A 20,198-nucleotide genomic window follows, 5' to 3' on the forward strand; every position below is an offset into this window, starting at 1 on the left:
TCCTTGATGAGCACAGGTCACAGTTATGAGCTCTTCAATGTACATCTGAGCTCTTCAATGTATATCTGGTAAGAGGGTAGTCAAAGGGAAGATTTTTATCTGTGCCTTAGATATTTGCCACTTGGTTGAATTCAATGCAGTTCAGTTCAGCTGAAGCTTACTGAGCGGCTGGTGAGTGGCAGCCAGTATACAAGGCTCTGTGGGGGATACAGCATATTCGTTCAGTGTCTGCTATATTCTAGGACCCTTCTAAGCACTGGAGATAGAGTGGTAGTCAAGACAAGGCAAGGTCTGTTTTCATAGAGCTTATTACATTCTAGTTCCATAAACAATTAAAAAAAAAAAGACACTTTTCAGCTAGCGATGAGCACAATAATGAAAATAAAACAAGATGTTGAGATAGAATGAATTAGTGTGGGACATGGAGGATGAGAAAATAGAGGTCAAGACTTAGACAGTTTGAACTGGCAGGTCAGTGAAGGTCCTTTTGAGAAGGTGTCCTCTGAGCTAAGCCCTGAATACAGAGAAGGGAACCAGACATGTGAGGATCTGGGGAAAGAACCTGAGGTAGAGAGAACACCTTGTGCAAAGACCTAAGTTGGGAGCAAACTTGTTTAGTTTAAGAAATGGAGGGAAGTATAGCCAGCGTTGCTGAAAGCACAATGAGTTAGGGGGAGAGTGGTAGAAAATGAGGTTGGAGACACAGGCAGGGAGCAAGTGATGTGGGCTCCCATAAGCCATGAGAACAGCTTGTGTTGTGTTTTAAGCAGGAGAGTGACTCACATTTGTTTTAAGTCTTGGCTGCTATGTAGAGGAATGGATCGGGTATGGAAAGAAAGAAACAATGTTTGGGGCGAGTAGCTGAGCAAGGTGTAAATTATATTGTTATAATTATTAATATTATCATATACCTGGCTAACGAAATTGAATTTAGATTTTCGCCTAAGGGCAATGATGTGTATCAATAATAGCTCTCACTTATTGAACATTTACCAGTGTTGCATGGCTTTATCTGCATTTCTCATCAAGTCTACACACACGTGCGTGCACGCACACACAAACCTTATAAGCTGGGTTTATTATTGACATCAGCTTATATAGAGGAGGAAAGTTAGGTGGCGAGAATGTAACTACTGACTGCCCGTTGGTGAGGAAAGGGAACAGGAGTGGCATGATTCCCGGTGCCCAACTCCTAGAAGGGTACTGGGGGACTTGTCAGGAAGCACATGGAAGGCCACTGGCATTTGACAATAACTTTGAGATGAGAAGGAAAAGAGCTGGTCCTGCTAACTGGTGAAGAGCCTGTGTTAGGAGCACATATCAAAGGGCAGCCTGCACTATGTGTAAACCACTGGGTAAATGCTGCAGAAAGACTTTGATAAAATGGACATAAAATATGGCAATTTACAGACCAGGAGGTAAGTAGATATACTTCTAACACAAACTAAAAAGCAGGAACTTCCTGAATGAGAATTTGTTGATATCCTTAATTTAGAATGTCAGAAAAGGCCCTGGTGTCATAATCAAATTCCTACACCTTCTTCTAGTTAGTTTTAAGCTAAAATAGTCTTAGAAAATCTGTCCAGGCCTGTCTGTGTCCTGTGCCCCAGGTAAGCAGGTGAGTTATTTTTTCCCAGTTCATCTGTGTCTGCCTGTGACACACATATATCCCAGGATCTGGACATTCTGGGGCATCTCAAGGGCAATTTGTCCTGAATGTTCACCTTAGGACAAAAATGATATCCAAGTGTGATTTTGTTTCCGTCAGACACTCAGGGTCTTTTTCACTGCCTCGAGATATCATCATGCCTTTCCAAGGACTGGATGTCTCTGTGTGCACAGAAACCACACTGCACATTTCCCTCAGCCCTAACCAGAGTCAAGGTCTTGCCACTTTGTACCCTGAGGTATTGGGAAAGCTATTGGAGCCCAAAGCTGGTCAGATCTATAGGAACCATTTTTGGTTTCATTTTTGCTTTTCTTTCTTATTTTTCCTTGAGAGGACTATGTTCCTTTTCCTTTTCTACCAGCATTCACTCTAGCAAAGCCTGGAGCCGCTGGTATTTATCGTTGGCCAGGCTACATATCTGTTCATGGAAAATGGCTGCAGTTCTAGGAATTGCAGTCTTGATTTGTTAGCCGAATACTCCATGCACCAGCAGTGGCAGTAGCTGCCAGTTGATCTGAGTTTTATGTGATAAGATTGTTGTTTTTGTCCCTCCACCCCCACCCCAGGATGAGAACTACTGTTTGCTAGAGCTGAGATCATTAAAACCATTTCAGTTAAGACTTTGTGTGAGAATATAATTACACCTACCAAAGATATAGGCCTGACCTGGTAAAGTGAGGGCAAAAAATAAATAAGGTCAGTACAGGAGAAATATTGGCACCAGGTAGGTTGGATGGCACCTCACTCACTTTCAATGATGTTATACAAATCAAATAAAATCCTATTCCCTTTTATTATTTTAGCTGAGTAGTCTTGTCCAAAATGAAAATCAGATGTTTTTCGTCTTTTTCATTTTTTTCCAAAGCAAATGGTTACAAACACTTACTTAATATAATTTACTGGAGCTTTTTTCCTAAAAGAACATTTACGTTACTTTCTTTTATGCATGCAGTAACTTTTGATCAAAACATGACTCCACTCCACTTGTTTAATGTTGAGCATCTGGATTAAAGGCTTCTTTTAATCTTAAATAGAGATTATGGCTCTCAAAACTTTGGCCCCTTTCCAGTTTTCTTCATTAAAGCTCTCTTTATTATAGTGTTTTCGGATGGCAGTCATTAAATGATTGTTATGCACAATGGGCACTTGATTATAATTATTTAACTGGCAATCAGTTATTGCAGCATTTTGGTGGTGTAATTAAAAGGGAGCATGTTTCTACCTGCCAGCATCTCTGAGATGTTCAGCTCTGAGTTAGGGGAAGAAGCAGAACCTAAACATATGGGCAGGAAGAATCCATTCATAGAAGCTTTTCTTTTATTCTTCCCCAATCTGCTTCTCGGTCTCTTTTGTTCCATAAGATAGATGAACAGTGGTAATAAAATAAGAATTTTTTGTGCTGCGAACTCCTGAATCAGTAGATACATTTGGTAATTAATGTTAAGTCTCTCTCCATGTTAAGAAATGTGAAATGGGTAGAACCGTATTTATATAATTCTGCTTTTCTTAACACAAGCATAGGAGTGTTCTCCCCATTCTCATTTATAAATTTTGGCATTTCTTTCTTGACCTGAATTGATATGGGATGCCACTAACAAAAAATTGTTGTAAAATATATGTGACATTCACGACACATACCTGGAAGGCCATTAATATCACTAAAAAAGTTAGTAACAGTGTGATTCCCAAGTTAAGATGGGCCCCTGCATTATTCACAACTCTTTCCGTTGTAAATGACAAAGACCTAATTCTTACCAACCTTAACAAAGAGGAAATTTCTTGGTTATGTAGCTGGAACGTTATTGGAACTGCTTATAGGATTAAAGGAATCAGGGCTCAAGGCTGTAAACTGGGATTCAGTTCCTCCAAGACTCACTTTTTGTGTGTCTCAGCTGAGCGTGCCTGTGCTTGGCTTCATTCTGAGGATAACCTTCCCGTCTTCTCTTTGTGGCAGGAAATATGGCCATTAGGTGCCCCAGATTCCCATCTTCCTAGCTGAGCAACTTGAGTGGGAAGTGACACGTGTCTTCCATCTTTCATAAATCAGTCTAAGGGAAGAACTGTCCCTGCTTGAGTCATACATTCACCTCCTGGACTAATTGCTGTTGCCAAGAAAATGGCACTGTATGATTGGTTAAGCCTGGATCACATGTTATCCATGGAGAAAGGGTAAGAAAGATGGAGTCCGAGGACTGGCAACCTGTCAGAGACATTGGTATGTCCCCATAAATGGTTCCCCAATGACTGAGAAAAATGCAGTGATTATTTTAGAAAATGAATATGAAAATCTGAAATATCCAAACTTAAAAAATGTTCTCTACATGTTTTCCCAAAGTAGATCTCTTTCTTTTAGAAATAATCCACCTTTGTAAGACCTAGTTATAAAAATGCCTGCATTCCAAATGATTGCCAAACTTTGCCTGTAGTCGTTCTTGAGTTCAAAAGACCCCTTACTGGTGTGATCTAAGGGTTCTGAAGAGATGAGACAGGCACTAATTATAAATACCTGCTATGGCGACACAGCTGCTATATCTGCATTATCACCAGGGACTCAGGATCCAGGGTCCAGGGAGCGCAGTGTTCAAGTACTGTCTCCGTATTAAATCACTTACCACACTTCTGGCTAATAAAATTCTCCATTTCTCTCTTGGTTTAGTTCCATATTTGAATCTGTGAGTGCAAAGGCAAAACAGTCTGCAAAATAGCATACTTAAATAGCAAAAAGCCTTAAAAGTAAAGGAAAACAACTGAAAAATTGAAAAGCTCTTCTACCCTCTTGCCCCCAACACACAAACACACACACACACACACACACACACTGAACATGATCTAATAATCTTATGGGGAAAATATCCTATTTATTAAGCAAATAAAGAAGACAACTGAAATGTGCAAGCTCAAACTTGAATAAAAATAACTCTCAATTTCCTATTTCTCTTATGAATCTCTGCACATTTATTTTCATGTTATGTCTTTATTTGTACAACTAAGATAGTAAGCTCAGGGTAACTTAAATGACTAATTGAATACTACCTGAACTCGGGGAGGGGGAATCAGCTTCTTCAGATTGAATATGTGTGTGTATATTTACACACACACACACACACACACACACTTTTTTAGTTTGTGGATATTGGATACTGCTAGAGGAGTTTCTTGGGAATCTAATCTTCTCAATGGCAAGCTTCTGCATTGCTCTTGCCAGCAGTTTAGTTCATATGGACTCAATGCCAATTTTCTTTTCGCATATGTGAAATAAGTTTGGCACATAGCAAACAAAACAGTGACACCATAGAGAAGACTGGCGCTTTTTGAGAAGTGTAACAGGCAGATTCAGAACTAAATTTTTTCTTTAGGTGAACCGAGTTTAAATTAAATTAAATGTTGCAAGAGATTACGATATTTGTGTGACTCTCAAGAAGTCAGAGGCCATGGCAATAAAGTATTTTCATTTTATAGAGTTTTTCTTGGAAAGGGTGTACACCATATGACAGCAGAGTGCTTAAAACCCAGAGCCTGGTGCCAGCACAAAATCCAAACATTATAAACTTACTTCCAAAACCCAGATATTTATCAGTCCCTCTCTTGGAACAGAGCATCTCTCAACTAGTCCAAGTCCACTAGCTCGGAATCACCTTCCCAGCCTTGGGTTTTGAGGATAAAGCACCAAGTAAGGCATATTCTCCAGGAAGGAAGGAAAAACTATTGAACGAAAATTGTCATATGAATCAAAAACCACAGACGGCAACATTGTCCCAGTGGACAATTTTTTCCTTAGCAAAACTTTTTTCGTTAACCAAAGAAAGTCAAGGGAGGCAAACCAGTGGCCCAGTGACCATTGCTGCATGCGTTTCTGGTCCCTCAGTCAGTTTTTTAAAACTCAGCAGACTTCCTTCTTAACAAATAGCCTACCTCTAATCCTCTCCACTTAGGGCTGTGTGCCTTAACCAGATTAGAAAATTCTGAGGTGAAGGGGCCATTTGTTCAGGCTTTCCATGCCTGCACGGTGCCCTAAGATCATTAAAAAGCCTTCTAATCTGTGCTTCTTTGCTTCCCAAGCTTCACCTCAAGGGTACTGGGGAGGCCTTTGCCTTCTCTCCAGGCCACTTCTGTACACAGAAGACCTCTGAAATCTTTGCTCAGCAGGATTTGAAATTCAGCCTCCTTAGTGAATTTCCATCACAGAGTCACTGCCAAGTCATACAGATCCATCAAGGGAGGCTTCCTAGGAAACCACTGAGTCCCTGTCCACTAGGTGATGGCCCAACAACTAGCCTCCAGTTCTGGCTGGTCAGGCATCTCTTCTTTCCCACTCCCAGCATTAGACTTCACCACCACCTGCTAATGCATCTGAGGAAAGTGAGAGGTCTTGGTCACAACATGATTAGAGCTGATGCCAGAAGGGTAAACAAGTCATAAATTACTCTTAATTTTTCTTGGATACAGATGCTATTAGGCTTTAGTTATGGAAAAATAGAATCTCTTTAATCTTTTATTTATATAATAGTTGGTCTTCTCATATGACTTTAAATCTTGCTTTTCTTCAAGAAGCATTGCACCCTATGCAAAGTACTGTGTAAGTTGCTAACCGAGAACAGATAGGGGAGTTAGAATTTAATGGGGACAGAGTTTCAGTATGAGGATGAAAAAGTTCTGGACATGGGTGGTGGTGATGGTTGTACAACAGTGTGAATGTACTTCATGCCACTTGGCCAAAACTTTAAAAGAGTTAAAATGGTAGATTTATTTTATGTATATTTTACCATAATTAGAAAAAAATAGGTTCCTTGTACATTTTTTTTAGTCGAGGTTAATTATTTATTTGGTGTAAGTTAGAAGTTTGACCTATATCCTGTAGTAAGATATAAGTGTATATGACTCATCCCAAAACCTAAAATTTTACATTTCTTCTATTGCATATAGCAAGTACTGAGTTCCTTATTTCATTGATTTCTCCTATTATCAGAATACTATATAACATCTTGTTTAAATTAATGAATGATTCTCCTCTGCAAAAATAGTAAAAACAATCTCAACTGATGAATTGCATAATACATTCTGGAGTGGCTTTAGACTTAAGATCCTTACCCAGTGCACCAAAATGATGAGAGCTTTGTTGGGTTTGGGGAACAGAGATTCAGATCCTGCCTTGAGCCTTGATGGTCCTGGCCTTCAAACTCTGGTTCCTGCCTCTGCCTTTGGCCAGCGGTGCCTGTGGGCCAGTCATTTCATCTCTGCATGCTGCAGTGTCCTTATCTGTAAAATGAGAACAAAGATACCTGCCTTTGCAAGGTCGTCAGGACCAAACGTGACATTTGTAGAAACACATAGCATTGTGCTGGGGATGTAGTAGGTGGTAAATCTACGCCATCTCCCTTCCCTTGAGGCCATTGTGACAAAGGACTGTAATGCAATGGGTGCCTGAGACAGGCTCTGGAGAGCCCTTCATCCTACATGTGTGGGAGCATGTGAGCGCCTCCTGAAAATCCTTTTCTGCTTCTTCTGATACCAGGGCCCCTCTCCTGTCACTCTCTAGACTCTCTTCTCCCTCTCTGCCTGCCTTTGAACTGGAGAGTTCTCATTTTACAGTTGTTGCGTGAGGGGGAAATGGGTGAGGGGGAAATGGCTCGCCCCTGAGCCCCTGGCCCAGCGCCAGTAGCAGCTGTTGAAACACAGCAGTGCTCAGTGTCTCGTGGAGCCTCCTGCTCTTCCAAGATCCTAAGGCTTCACTGCCTTTCTCCTCAGACCCATCACCTTCCCCTTTAAGAATCTATTTCCCTTGGTTTCCTTTGACCTCTCATTCCTTAGTCTAAAGCCAGCAGCAAAGAAAGGTACTTGTTACCACAGGTCTGTGTCTTTTCAATGGGTAGCTTGGCCCTAGTGGGCCTTGTTTTTTGAAGTCAGAAAAGCTGTCATTTTTCCTTCCTTGTAGATCCATCTGCTCCTCTTGGCTCCAGAGGACAGCTTCACCAAGAACTAGAATTCAGTTTATTGAAAGATGAGAGTACTTTGATTGATGGTACAATTTATCAGCTTCCCCAAGAATGTATCTTGTAAACACATGAGTGATAAAGTGCTGAACACCCTTTCTGTACCAGCACTTTGAGTTACAGGGGACAGCTAGTCCCAGGCTACTAAGTCAGTAGTTCTCAATCCTTGTATTACTTTTTAACCTTTTAATTGAAGATTATGTAATTTATATATAGTTAAGTGTACAAATCTTAAGTGTACATCACAATGATTTTTATTATCATACACCTCTGTAAATACCTCCCAGATCGAATTTAAAACATTTTTAATACTCCAGAGCCTCCCTCGACCCTCCTTCTATTCAATACTCCCAAAGATAGATAATTACTCTTCTGACCTCTATCACCCTAGATTAGTTTGAGTTCTCAACTTTTTTCCACCTATACTCACCCTCGAGTTCCTGTCTCCTGCTTATTATCATTTAAGAATTCAAAATTATTTCCTGTGTGACCAAAAAGAAACAAAGTAATGGTAATTTGAGAAATACTTTTCATGCCCTCCCCTCCCACATATGATCTAATACACTCTCTGTTCCCCTGCCCCACCCCTCAGCCAAGTCATGGGGAGAGAGGGCGACATCCCCATCTTTCTGGGCAATCATGCCCAATCCCAGAAGCCGGAAAAGAGAAACAGACACCCTGGGACCTTAGTCCTAGTTTCCTGGTGTCCAGACTTCACATTATAGTTTTTCCTAAGCTGAAAAAGAGTATGGTTCTTAGAATCACCAGACAGCCACTGAGCTCGCACTGTGCACAGATTCCTACTTTCCATTTTTTGTCCAAGCAGGTTTTTTTTTTTTCAACCTGATTATGATTTATCTTTGGAATGGGGATTGCATTTAAAGAGAAGTATCACTATTGCATTCCCCTTTTAACATGTTAACATTGACCATCTTGAACTGTTCCTTGTAAAGAGTGGGATGGGAAGATTATTTACAGGAGGTACACAGAAGCCCCCATTTTGGCATGTACTGTCATGCTCAAATCCTTTTATTTAAAAGTGTGGCTTGGTCGTTTATCAAACAGTAAAAGTATCTACAAGAAGCTATTATTATATTGACATTGGAGCCAAACAGGAAATCAGAGGATTCACAAATGTTATCTGCTTTAATGCAATGGGTTTTCTATGCGCTGACTTTGCAGCCAATCAGGATAGACTCTACAAAAGGATTTAAGGGATGTGTTATTGCCATAATGTTTATTCCTTGGGCTTTGCAGGCTACATTGAATTCCCAGAATTTTGAGGGCTAAAGAGAAAGGGAGGCTTAGAGAGAGACGAAAGGGGGAAACAGAGAGACAGAGAGAAAAAAAAGATGAACCCAGCAAGAAAGAATTGAGATAGAGTCCATCGTTACCATGAAAATATAATATTCTGTGATATTGGGTAGAATTTGGTATAATTCAACAATTATGTATAAGCATTTATTATGTACACATTATTGCACAAAGCACTGTTTGGAGCCTGAAGGGAAGGTGATATGCCAAAAAGGTTAAGTGCTCAAAACGTTTTTTTTTTGGTTTGTTTTTTTTTTTTCAGCATTTTTGTCCATGATTTAAATTAGGGCAAAACTGGCACATCTAGCAAATTCATGGATGATGCTAAGCTGGGAAGAGAACTAAAATCAGAATCTAAAGAGATCACGAAAGACATAAGGCTAAACTTTAAAAAGTTGAAATACATCACGTACAAGTGTAAGTCCTTAGCTATTTATAAAAAAAAGTATAGGATAGGAGAGAGATAATAAATAGCACCTGTGAAAAGAATGTTCGACTCTTGCAAATACAACATGAGTAAAGGAGTGGTGTGAAGGGGCATGACGTAGCTTCTACACCATGAAGGTACATTTCTAAAAATTGAATGGCCAGATCCACACCTAGAGTATTGACTTCGCAATGACCATACTTAAAGATGCTGAAGAATGTTGAGAACCAGAATCAGCAACCATGTTACAAGGAACATTCTCAAAGAATGAGTAGTTAGGGCTGGCCTGTGTGCGAGGCATGTGAAGGTCAAGCCAGGACTAAAGAAAGGGATCTAGTTCAATTTGAAAAAGACCTTTCCCCACACGTGAAGCTGTTGATCCAGAATGGAATAGGTGGCCTTGTGCCTGGGCACAGATGTGGACAACTCCCATTTATGGAGGATGTTACTTATGCCAGCCCTCATGCCAATTGTAGGGCCCCAGAAGCTATTTGTCAGATGTGTTGTGGAGGGAATTTGTGCAGCCTCTAGATGTTTGGAACCGATACTTTGTAAGGTCTCATCCAATCGTGATATCCTCTTGTTGCTTACATGTGTACATGGTCAAAGCACACAGTGCAGGCTCTGGTGAGTTCCAGTAAGATGGCTGTGAGCTAGAATACCTGGGGAATGAGGCAGAGATTGTCACAGATCTTGAAGCGTGGAAAGAATTAAGGGGCACAAGATAATTGAAGCCATGCATGGGGGTGAGCTGGGAGTTTGGGAAATAAAGAGAAGTTTGGATAGATAAGGTGGGGCGACAGAGTGGAAAACCCCGAGCAAGAAATGGAGATTTGGACTAACTGCTATAGTTAGGAGAGGAATATGGTGCATAATCCTAAGGAGAGATGGGGCGCTGAAGTCCTTGGACACCCTTGGCTCTCACATAGTCTCATACAAGGAAGCAGGGTGACAGAGACCCCAACCCAACAACCTTGGAGATGTCAGCAGCTCCCTGTTCTATTGGTCAATAAAAAGTGACCATGCTCAGACCAAAATCAACAGCTATTTCTGCTACAGAAGGGCCACAGGCAATTCCTGAAGACTGGGGGGGAGGTACCTTTTTAGGACATGAGGAAGTAGCCTTATTTATTCACCTGCAGTCATATTTGAAACTTCAAGTCATCGTTCCTGGTGGCCATCATTCTCACAGCCATAGATACCAAGTTTTGTTTTGCATTGTTCATAAATGTGGCTCTAGAGAGCTCTTCCTTAGCTCTGGCCACAGCACACTTTATCTAATTTTATTTAACTTCCCACATTCACCCTTTATTTTTCCTTAGCTGAATGGCCAGTAGGTGCAAACTGTATACGGTGGTGTTAACTCGGTTCATTTGCACTGCAAGGACTTACACTGTATTGTATTACCTTTTGTAAGTGTGTCACACATTTATTTCCAGGCATTTTCCACACAACAGCCCTATAATGTAAGTAAATTAAGACTTTCTCCCTGTCTCACAGACAAGGAGATTAATGCGAGAGAGGTTAAGTGATGCAGTGAGAGTGGTTTTTTATGTATGGCGAATAGCCCATTTCATGAGAGGCAAAGCCATTGGAAGGAGGACATTATCGTTCTTTAACTAAAGAAACATTCACAGAGAAAGGGTTTGGCATTGGCAAGGCCAAGTTAAACAGGATACTGCATTCTCTCCAAGTGTTTCCACCACCGCACCCCTCTCTTCACACTGATGCTTGTGGGTCACTTCCTAATCAGTGAATGGGTTCACTGACCTGTAAGCAGGGTGGGAGGTGGAGATTTCATTTGAGCAAACTCATGGAAGGAAGTCATTTTGCAAGTTTCCCAGGGATGAGAGAATGTTTTTTCTTCCTCCTCCCATGCCACCCCCTCTCCTCCTCCTCTGTAAAACACACACAACCCCGCTATCCTAGCGAAAGCTGTGACACAAACCTGTGTTTAGAGGGTAGCTATGGCCATGTTTATCCTGGTCTTCTCTGGGTGCTGCTGAGGCTGGAGCTTCGTGCCCCCACTAGACCAGTGCTTCTAAAAAGACATTTTCAGGGCTATCCTGGGGCCATTTAAAAAGCCAGAGACCTCTTCTGTGACTCATCACTAAGTCTTGACATTTAATAATCCCATCACTGTATGGGGCCCCAAAACTGTCTCATTTGATCTTATATCCAGTTTGAGTAAAGAATCAGGAATGCTTTATGGGCTAATTCTATAGGATGCATTATCATTCCTTCTGAAGCCAGAAAGGAAACATAAAACTGTTATTGCTTAAATTAAAATAAAATAAACAAAAATCTGTAGGACTTTCATGTCCTTTCTGATGCAGCTTTTATTGGGAGGTATTTCTTGTGTTCATAATTATTTCAAGTTCCAAGTCTGTTATTCTGCTCCCTGATTTTCCAGTCTTTACCCCATCGAAGTTGGCTGCTCCTACTCTGTCTTAATTTGGGTTGTACAGAGCTTGTTTGTTCCCTCGAGACACGAAGCAGATCAGTTGCTTAATTTTTATTTAAAATGGTGTCCGTGAGCCATCATCATGGGACGACTTTGTACATGAGGCTGATTTTTGTTCCCCAGAAGTCTTTGCCAATATTCTAGTCTGTTGTATATATTTACCGCTGTTATAATAATAATGGTTTACAGGAGCTCAGATTATGATATTTTAATAATATAGAGCCCTTTATTGATATAAATGCTTCATGCAAATTGGAATGAAATATTAAAACCACAATTTTGGCTCTACTTACCAGTTACACAAAAAGATTGGACTTAACTCATTGGGTAGATGTGAGCCGCCTTTGGCATTTAGTGTTTATTCTCATCTCACATAGAGCCCTCATTTTCAGAGTGAAGAAGCCAAGGCCTAGGACCACTCTTTGGTGAATTCATGGTCAAATTAAGATTTAACTCCAAGTCTCCTGACTCTCAGACCAGCACATTTCTCTCCTATTCTATGCTTAACCTCTTTTTCATATACTTTCCTAGAAGCAAGGCTGTTGTCTCCACGCAGAATTTCTAAACACTTGATTTCAGTGTGCCCCAGTTAGAATCCAAAAACAGCAGTTTTCTAAGCACATAATGAAGGGCTACGATTCCTGTTATCAGGGACTATAGTTTGGGGAACTTTTCAGTGTGGATCCGTGTAGTGTGGCTGCTGAAGGAGGGGACTGACACCTACTTTCTGTTATATCAGGTTTGTACTGTGTAGGTGCATCGCCTTTTCAGGCGACATAATTTCCTACCTCTTCGCCCCTCAGTCCATATCCACTACCCCCACCGGGATTAATCTACAAGACATTGGTTTTTACTGTATCACTCCTGTGACTAAACACCTTCCCCATTGCCCCCAGATCAAAGCACCAGACTCTTCAGCTCACTTCCAAAGCCCCCATCCCCACCCCGGCCAGACCAGTGTCCTCACTGTCTCCAAAACAAGCCATATTCATTCCCACTTCTCTTTGCTCTTGTAAAGGCCTTTTCTCCTGTCTGTGGTTTAGCCCTTCCTACCTCACAGTGACTGGGCCAGTCCCACTTGTTTGACTCTGTCCTAGACTGTATTCCTTCTATTATGAACTCCTGAAATGTCTGCTGATTCTATGAGAGTGTATAAGCCTGACCATTCACATCCTGATTGCATCACTGTCGTGACTTCTGGTCTCAAACTCAGCTGTGAGCTTCTAGAGAAGTTCTCAGACTTTCTCAGTTCACAGTGAACTGAGAAATTCTGGAGACTCACAATTCTTGGAGTCTCCAGAATTATTTCACAGTGTCCTCTAGGCCAAAAGAAATACATAGTAGTTCCATTTATTAAGTAGTTAGAACCAAGCAACTTAATAAGTACTTATGTCCTAACAATTAAATAGCTAGTCAAAAAAAAAAAAATACTACACCTAAATTGAAAGAAAATATCATTGCTTTATTCTGAAATCACCACAGTTATTTACTAATAGGATATCTGCTCCTGTTGGACACTGCACAGCTTCCCAAACCTTTGAATCAGATGGGAACCTGTCACACTCCTTTCTTGTTCTATGTTGATTTTATAAAACAACTGCCAAAAACAGTTTCGCAAAGATATGAGATCATCAAAAGAATGTAACACAAACTAATGTCGAAGCTGTAAACTACCTTGATCTAGTAGTTTCTGTAGTGCCTGACAGGTTGTGTATCTTGTCATTTCCCTCAAAAATTTAAAATGTCCTATGGATAAAATTCACTGCAGTGCCCTGAGGCACTGAGGCACGCAATTTGGGAACCACAGCTCCAGAGCACAGGTGTACTATCATGTGTTCCCCAAAGTGCATTGAGTAATGCAGTCCTTATGGTAGGTAGCCAGTAAATACCTTATTTATTTATAAATCCTTGACCTCCCGATAGAGGCCACAAATGCCACAATTTGAGCAATGTGCTGAGTGCCTTTGCACAGCAGTAATTCAAATTAAATTCGTTTGAACGTCTTTCGGGGGTGCTATAAAGAAAATTCCTATTCTGAGCGGAGGTTCGCTTAGGTGCCCTATAAATTCCCTTCCATTGCCAAAGTTCTTTAATTCAGTAGCAACCACATGCAATGCGAGACCAGTATAAACACAATCGCATGACAGTGGGGAGGATGAAATGACTCAAACCCCCATGCCAAAAATATAAAAATATTTGAATTCTTTCATATTGAATTTAGTTTTGGGGAAGAAAGTAGAGACTTAAAACTGCTGTTTCCTTAATAAGGTAGATTAATTGATAAACCTTCTTTTCAATTGCCACAAAAATTGACCGTATGGTATGACACTGAGAAAACTACAGTGCATCCCCAAAAAAGTAGAAATAGCACAAGAAACATATCTGATCACTATGTAATATAGCTGAAAAATAAAAATTCAAAAACTTTTAAAAACTCTTTTTGAGTCAATGAGAAAATTAAAACTGTAGACTATCGAGAAAGTAATATCAAAATTCTACACATAAATATTTTTTCAATATAGCTAATGCAGTGCTTAGGAAAATTCACTAATCTAAGTTCTTATGTGAATAACAAAAATAAATAAAATAGAAGAAATTTTGCATTGAACTTACAAAATTAGGAAAGGAACAAGAAAGTTAACTCAGGAATGGCAGAAGAAAAATCTTAGAAAAGTGCCTGATACATAGTAAGCACTTAATAGATGTTGGATGTTATTATCATTCAGTTGTCAAAAAAAAAAAAAAATGAGGAGTTTCTATCTGAATGGTACCGAAAAATCTCCAAGACAGAATGCTGAGTTTAAAAAGCAAGCTTCATTTTTTGTGGTAGTTGGGGAGATTTAAATATGGAATCCATGTTAGATTATATTATTGAATTAGTGTAAATTTGCAGAGGTATGATGATGTTATTGTGGAGAATGTTATGTAGAAGAATGTCCTTATTCTTAGGGGATATATATGCTAATAGATTCAGAAAATAAATGTCATTGATGTCTGCAGTGTACTTTTCAGTGGTTGAGGGGGACATATGTTAAGAGAGATGTGGGAAAATATTAGCGTATTTATGTAAATTGTATAGGAGTGCTTATTCAGTTCTTCTCTAAGTTTGAAACTTTTCAAAAGAAAATTAACAAATATTACCAAAAAAAAACAAGGTACAGAACAATTTTAGCATGTTTTTTTAAACTCGTGTGTGCTTATATGTTTATATGCTTTACATGCATTAACTGTCTCTAAAGAATATACTAGAAATTGAGAACAGAGGTTACTACTGGGGAGGAGGACTGCTTGGCTGGGGTCAGGACCAGGAGGCTTAGCTTTTGAATCTTCTACTACATACTTACATATTCTATCTTAAAAACATGCTCTTGGGTTTTTTTTAAATTTTAAACTCTCTGTCCTGTGCTCAGTCTTAGCATTGTGCCATCACTGGATAAATGAAATCAGAACGCCTGGGGGCCAGGAGACTACTTAGGAAATGCCTTCTCTCAGGGCAGATTTCTTCGATGGTTTCTTCCTTGGACTGTCCCACCCCGCTGTTGATCTTCCTGCGGGTAAGCAGCCTGTGTGCTTCCTGCCCCTGCGTCCTGCCCCACCCGCATGGAGCAGCCCTTTGGCCTTGGCTCTGTGGGGATTTCATGAAGGCGTTTTTACAGCTGGTGGAAGGTGGTGGGTACACGGGATGGTCCTCAGAAGAAATAGGTGTGGGCTTCCTGTTTTCACTGTGACTCAGAAGTGTGGGAGAGCACTTCTGTGCAGCACTCTTAATAAATAACTTATTTACCGTGACACCGGTGAGACCCCTCAGTTGGAATTTAAGGCAAGAGGCACCTGATCCTTGAGGTTTCCTCTGTGGTGAGAACCAGAACTGATAGCCTTTTGGGTATGGCTTGTGGTGCCAACGACTTCAGAGCTGAAAGGGATTTACTTGAGGGATCCAAACCTCTCACTTTACAAAGAAAACTCTGATGCTAGACTTGGCTGAGTGGCACAGCTCATAGCCAGCCATATGTCCCTTGAGCCATCTCCCAAGGGTTCTTTCCATGACACTGCAGTGGCCTAAGAAGCCCACAGGGATTTAAAACTGAGGTTTTAGACTGTTATCAATTTCTCACTGTTTTCCGTATTTTAAAACTTCATATAGATGGTGTCAAGTTGTATATGTATTTCTACAAATTGCTTTTTTTTTTTTTAGCTCAAGTATATTTTTGAGATTTATTTGTGTTGCTGCATGTAGCTGCAGTTCAGCTATCTTCACCACGGCATGGTATTTTATTGTATACATATTTGAAAATCCATCTGTTCTGCTGCTGAAAGACATTGAGGTTGTTTCCAAGCTTTTGATACAAATAACGCCCCAACAAACATCCCTGTGCCCACAATACACATCTTTGAAGGATTTGAGGATCTTGAGGATTTGAGCCTCTTCTGTTCTCACTGTCTCTACATCCTTCATTGATCAACACGCTGAACGAATGGTTGGGTCTCTTTCCATTGTAGGAATTCACGATTCATAAAAGTGGGTATTTATCTGCAAGACAGTATGTTGGTCTACTTCAGGTTTTCACTTTGGAGAGTGGAGTGTTAAAGTCACCTAGAAATTTGTTTTTCCTTCAAAATAAACTCAAGACTTGACCTCAGACCTATTGAAGTTGAAATTTCTTAGGGGTAAGAAAAAAGCTCCTTTGGAGAAGCTAGTTACTGAGGCTCTCCACTGATTTACCACACCAGCTATACTTAGGCATGCTACTCTGCAAAACCGAGTAAGCCACATCCCTCCCGTGGCCTTGTCTCAGTAGTTTCAGTCACAGTCCCCTAGAAAGTGGGCAGACACCGTGGGAGAAAATGGCCTTTCAGCAGAATAACCATTGTGAACATCAGACACCACCGTGCTACAGCCCTGGCCTTCTGGTTATGCCATTCGATTTCTGTCTCTGTCATCCCTTCTAGGCACCTGTGTTTATGGCAAGTTGGCTGATGTTTATATTTCTTCTTTCTGTATTCGAAAAGGCTTTTCCTCTTTAACTTTAGACAGTCAATCACTTATTCTGGTATCATGCTAGATACAGGGGTGACAAGCCCTGCCTTCAGTCAGATTGTGTTCTGGTGCTAAAGGCCACAAATACATGCATTTATAACCATAACACTGAAAATTATATAAAGGCCACTAGATACATATAAAGGAAGGGCATAGAGTGTCAAAGAGAGAATGATTCCAATTTGGGAATCATTGGAGAAGACGTCACAGAAGAGGGACCGTTTGAGCTGTATCTAAAAGAGCTAGTAGGATTTTAACAGAGATGAACAATGAGAACAGCAGGTTCAAAGGCACAGGTTTTGCCTTTTTCAGGTAACTGGAGAAGAAGGTGAATGTGGGGATTATGCATAGAGAGAAGCTTGAAAGGTAGGAAGGTAGGTGAGCTGGAGCCAGGCTGGTGGGCATGTTGAATAGACTTTATCCTGAAGATGTGAGGGAACCAAAGACTTGTGCGAAGCAGGGAGAGACATGGTAAGGATCATTAGAAAAGTGTCTGGCAGCCAGGAAAAGTGTGAGTTGGAAAGGGAGAGCTGAGGCCTGATCAGGAGACAGGAGGAGGCAGTAGCAATAGAAAAAAAAAGATGAAAAGATGAATTCCAAGGTAGCTACCTTGTCAGAAGTGAGGAAAATACAGATTTTTAGACAGTAGGCAGCTTCGGTTACTTTTCTGTTTCTACTCATTTTGTCAAACTGGAATCAGACCACAGGTAAATAGCTGCAGTATTTTTATCAATACCTAGGGCTATTAAAACAAGAGAAAACAAAATCGAGTGTAATGCAGATATAACTGTATAAACATCTAAGTAGAGGTCAGAATTTGAAAGAAATGAGCATCAATTAAAAATGTTAGAGTCATCCCATATGTCGTAATTTTCATGTGTTGATTTCTACATATGCTCTGGTCAGGAAATGAGAAAAATCTCTGCATTTGGAATCAGGGAGCCAGCGTTTAGTGTCCCGGCTCTGCCTCTTAATTATCTATAAGACCTTTTGCAAGCCACTTGACCTTTCTAGTCTGTGGTCCCTTCCATCTTAAAACAGAATTTGTTGCCCGTGGATCGCTTTCAAACCTAACATCCTGCAGACTCTGCTGACAGCACTTTCGGCCTCTTCCCTAGGACATGTCTTTCTGGATACCATTTGCCTTTTTCTTTCCCAAGAAGAGGAACTGCTTACTGAGTTTCTGTATACCACTTTCATAGGTCATATGATCCATTTCTAAATCTGATCTACTGATATGTGGCTATATTGTTATATAGGGGCATGAAAACTTCTAAAGGATTCATGGAGCAAGCGGTGGTGCACTTGGCCTTACCTTTTAGCAAATGGGGTAATATAAAGAGCCAGTGAACCCTGAGGAGTGATTACGCTTTAATTAGCATTCGGCTATGGAACAGGGGCAGAAAGGACTTGGCAAGACACTCTCAAGTGTGTGCCTACTTCACACCACTGCCCTGCCCTTGAGTACAGTGTTATAGACCTGATGAGATAGAGGTTTCCCAGGCAAATATTTTTTGTACATTTGAATTCTAAGTTCAAATATTCTATCTTTCCATCCAGTTTGTCCATCTTTTTCTCTTTTTAATATATTAATTTTAGTTATTTTGAAGTCCTAGTCTGCTAAATCAAATGATATGAATCAGCTCTAATCTGCTTCTAGTCACTGTTTTATTGATAATCAGTCACTTCTTATAGTTTTGGGGTGCTGTATTAAGTAATTTTGTTATTACATGCCAGACATTATAAATAATAGATTTACTCCGGATTTTGTTATAGTGTTCTAAAGAGTGTTTAATTTTGTCCTGACGGTCAGCTAAATTGCTGAAGGGCACTCTGATTCTGTTAAGACCTGGTTTGAGCTTATTATGGCAGACCTATTTTAGTGTTCCCCTTACTCCTAGAGTGTGGTAGATAATCTTATAGGTGTCCTTTCTGGTGTTCTGATACATGTTTGGTATGTTCACCTATGTCTTCCACTCTGACTTGGCCCAAAATCCAACATCACCAGTACCGTCTGATATCTGGCATTTCCTCTCAGCCTTGGCTCTTAGTTTCCCAATATGTCGTTTTCTCCCAGCTTTTAGGAATCCCTTCATTCTGAAGTTCAGTAATTAGCCAGAGATCCAATTTCCACATAGATATCTGAGTGTTATATCTCTGGGTTTCCTCCCTAAGGCTCATCCATCTCTATAACCCTGCTCCCCAAATCCCAGAATCTTTAGCATTGAACTCTGCTTCGTGCCTTGTCCTTCTGTAAAGACCATTGTTCTCTGGTTGAGTTTTTGTGTTCTTTGCTCTCTAAGCCTGGTAACAATTATTTTATATATTTTGTGAAGTTATTATTGTTTATGGCAGGAGTAAATCTGATACCATATACTATATCAGGTTGGAACTGGAAGTCAGCATTTTGCTATCTTGGTTTCAGTTACATTTCTTTAGATACTCATTTTAAAAGAATAATTTATGGCTTATTTTAAATTTTTTTAAATTAAGTTTATTGGGGTAACATTGGTTGATACAATTATATAATTTTTAGGTGTACATTATCATTTGACATCTGTATATTCTATTGTGTGTTTACCACGCAAAGTCCAGTTTCCTTCAGCTGCCATATGTTTGATCCCCTTTACCCACTTCACCCTTCCCCTACCTCCCTATATTTGACCCCCTTTACCCTGTCTACCTCCCCTCTTCTCCCCCACCCCATACTCTCTGGTAACCACTGGTCTATAGTCCATGTCTCTGTTTGTCCTATTCCTCCGTTGCTTTTAGGTTTATATCCCACATATAAGTAATATCGTGTGATTTTCAACTTTTTCTGTCTGGCTTATTTAGCTTAGCATGATTATCTCGAGGTCTATCCATGTTGTTGCAAATGGCAGTATTTCATCTCTTCTTATGGCTGAGTAATATTCCATTGTATATATGTACCACAGCTTCTTTAGCCAGTCATCTATCGTAGGATGCTTTGGTTGCTTCCATGTCCTGGCCACTGTGAATAATGCTGCTATGAACATTGGTGTGCAAATATCTTTATGGACATGAGTTATCAAGTCTTTGGGGTAAATACCCAGTAGAGGGATTGCTGGATCATGTGGTAGATCAATTCTTAGTTTTTTGAGTAACCTCCATACTGTTTTCCATAGTGGCTGTACCAATTTGCAGTCCCACCAGCAGTGTATGAGGGTTCCTTTTTCTCCACGTCCTCTCCAGCATTTGTTATTACTTGTCCTGTTGATTATAGCTGTTCTAACAGGTGTGAGATGGTATCTCATTGTGGTTTTGATTTGCATTTC

At 40.3% G+C, this 20,198-nt stretch overlaps 1 protein-coding gene across 4 annotated transcripts in view; it reads left to right on the forward strand.

Annotated features, from left to right (window-relative positions):
- The window catches only part of ATG7 (autophagy related 7), a 220,501-nt gene that overhangs the window by 156,328 nt on the left and 43,975 nt on the right, over positions 1-20,198 (forward strand). Inside the window, exon 19 of one of the 4 annotated variants that reach the window (XR_001517383.2) lies at positions 15,275-15,418. The exons of 2 other annotated variants lie outside the window; for them this stretch is intronic. Coding sequence is in view for 1 of the 2 variants with exons in the window: in XM_015593723.2 (XP_015449209.1) it covers positions 15,275-15,280 (6 nt within the window). In the remaining variant the exon portion in view is untranslated. Of the gene's footprint in view, positions 1-15,274; positions 15,420-20,198 lie in introns of those variants that run through there. One more of the 4 variants, XM_015593723.2, reaches the window with a different exon arrangement.

Source organism: Pteropus alecto, unplaced genomic scaffold (assembly GCF_000325575.1).
Source record: "Pteropus alecto unplaced genomic scaffold, ASM32557v1 scaffold75, whole genome shotgun sequence".
Lineage (NCBI taxonomy): Eukaryota > Metazoa > Chordata > Mammalia > Chiroptera > Pteropodidae > Pteropus > Pteropus alecto.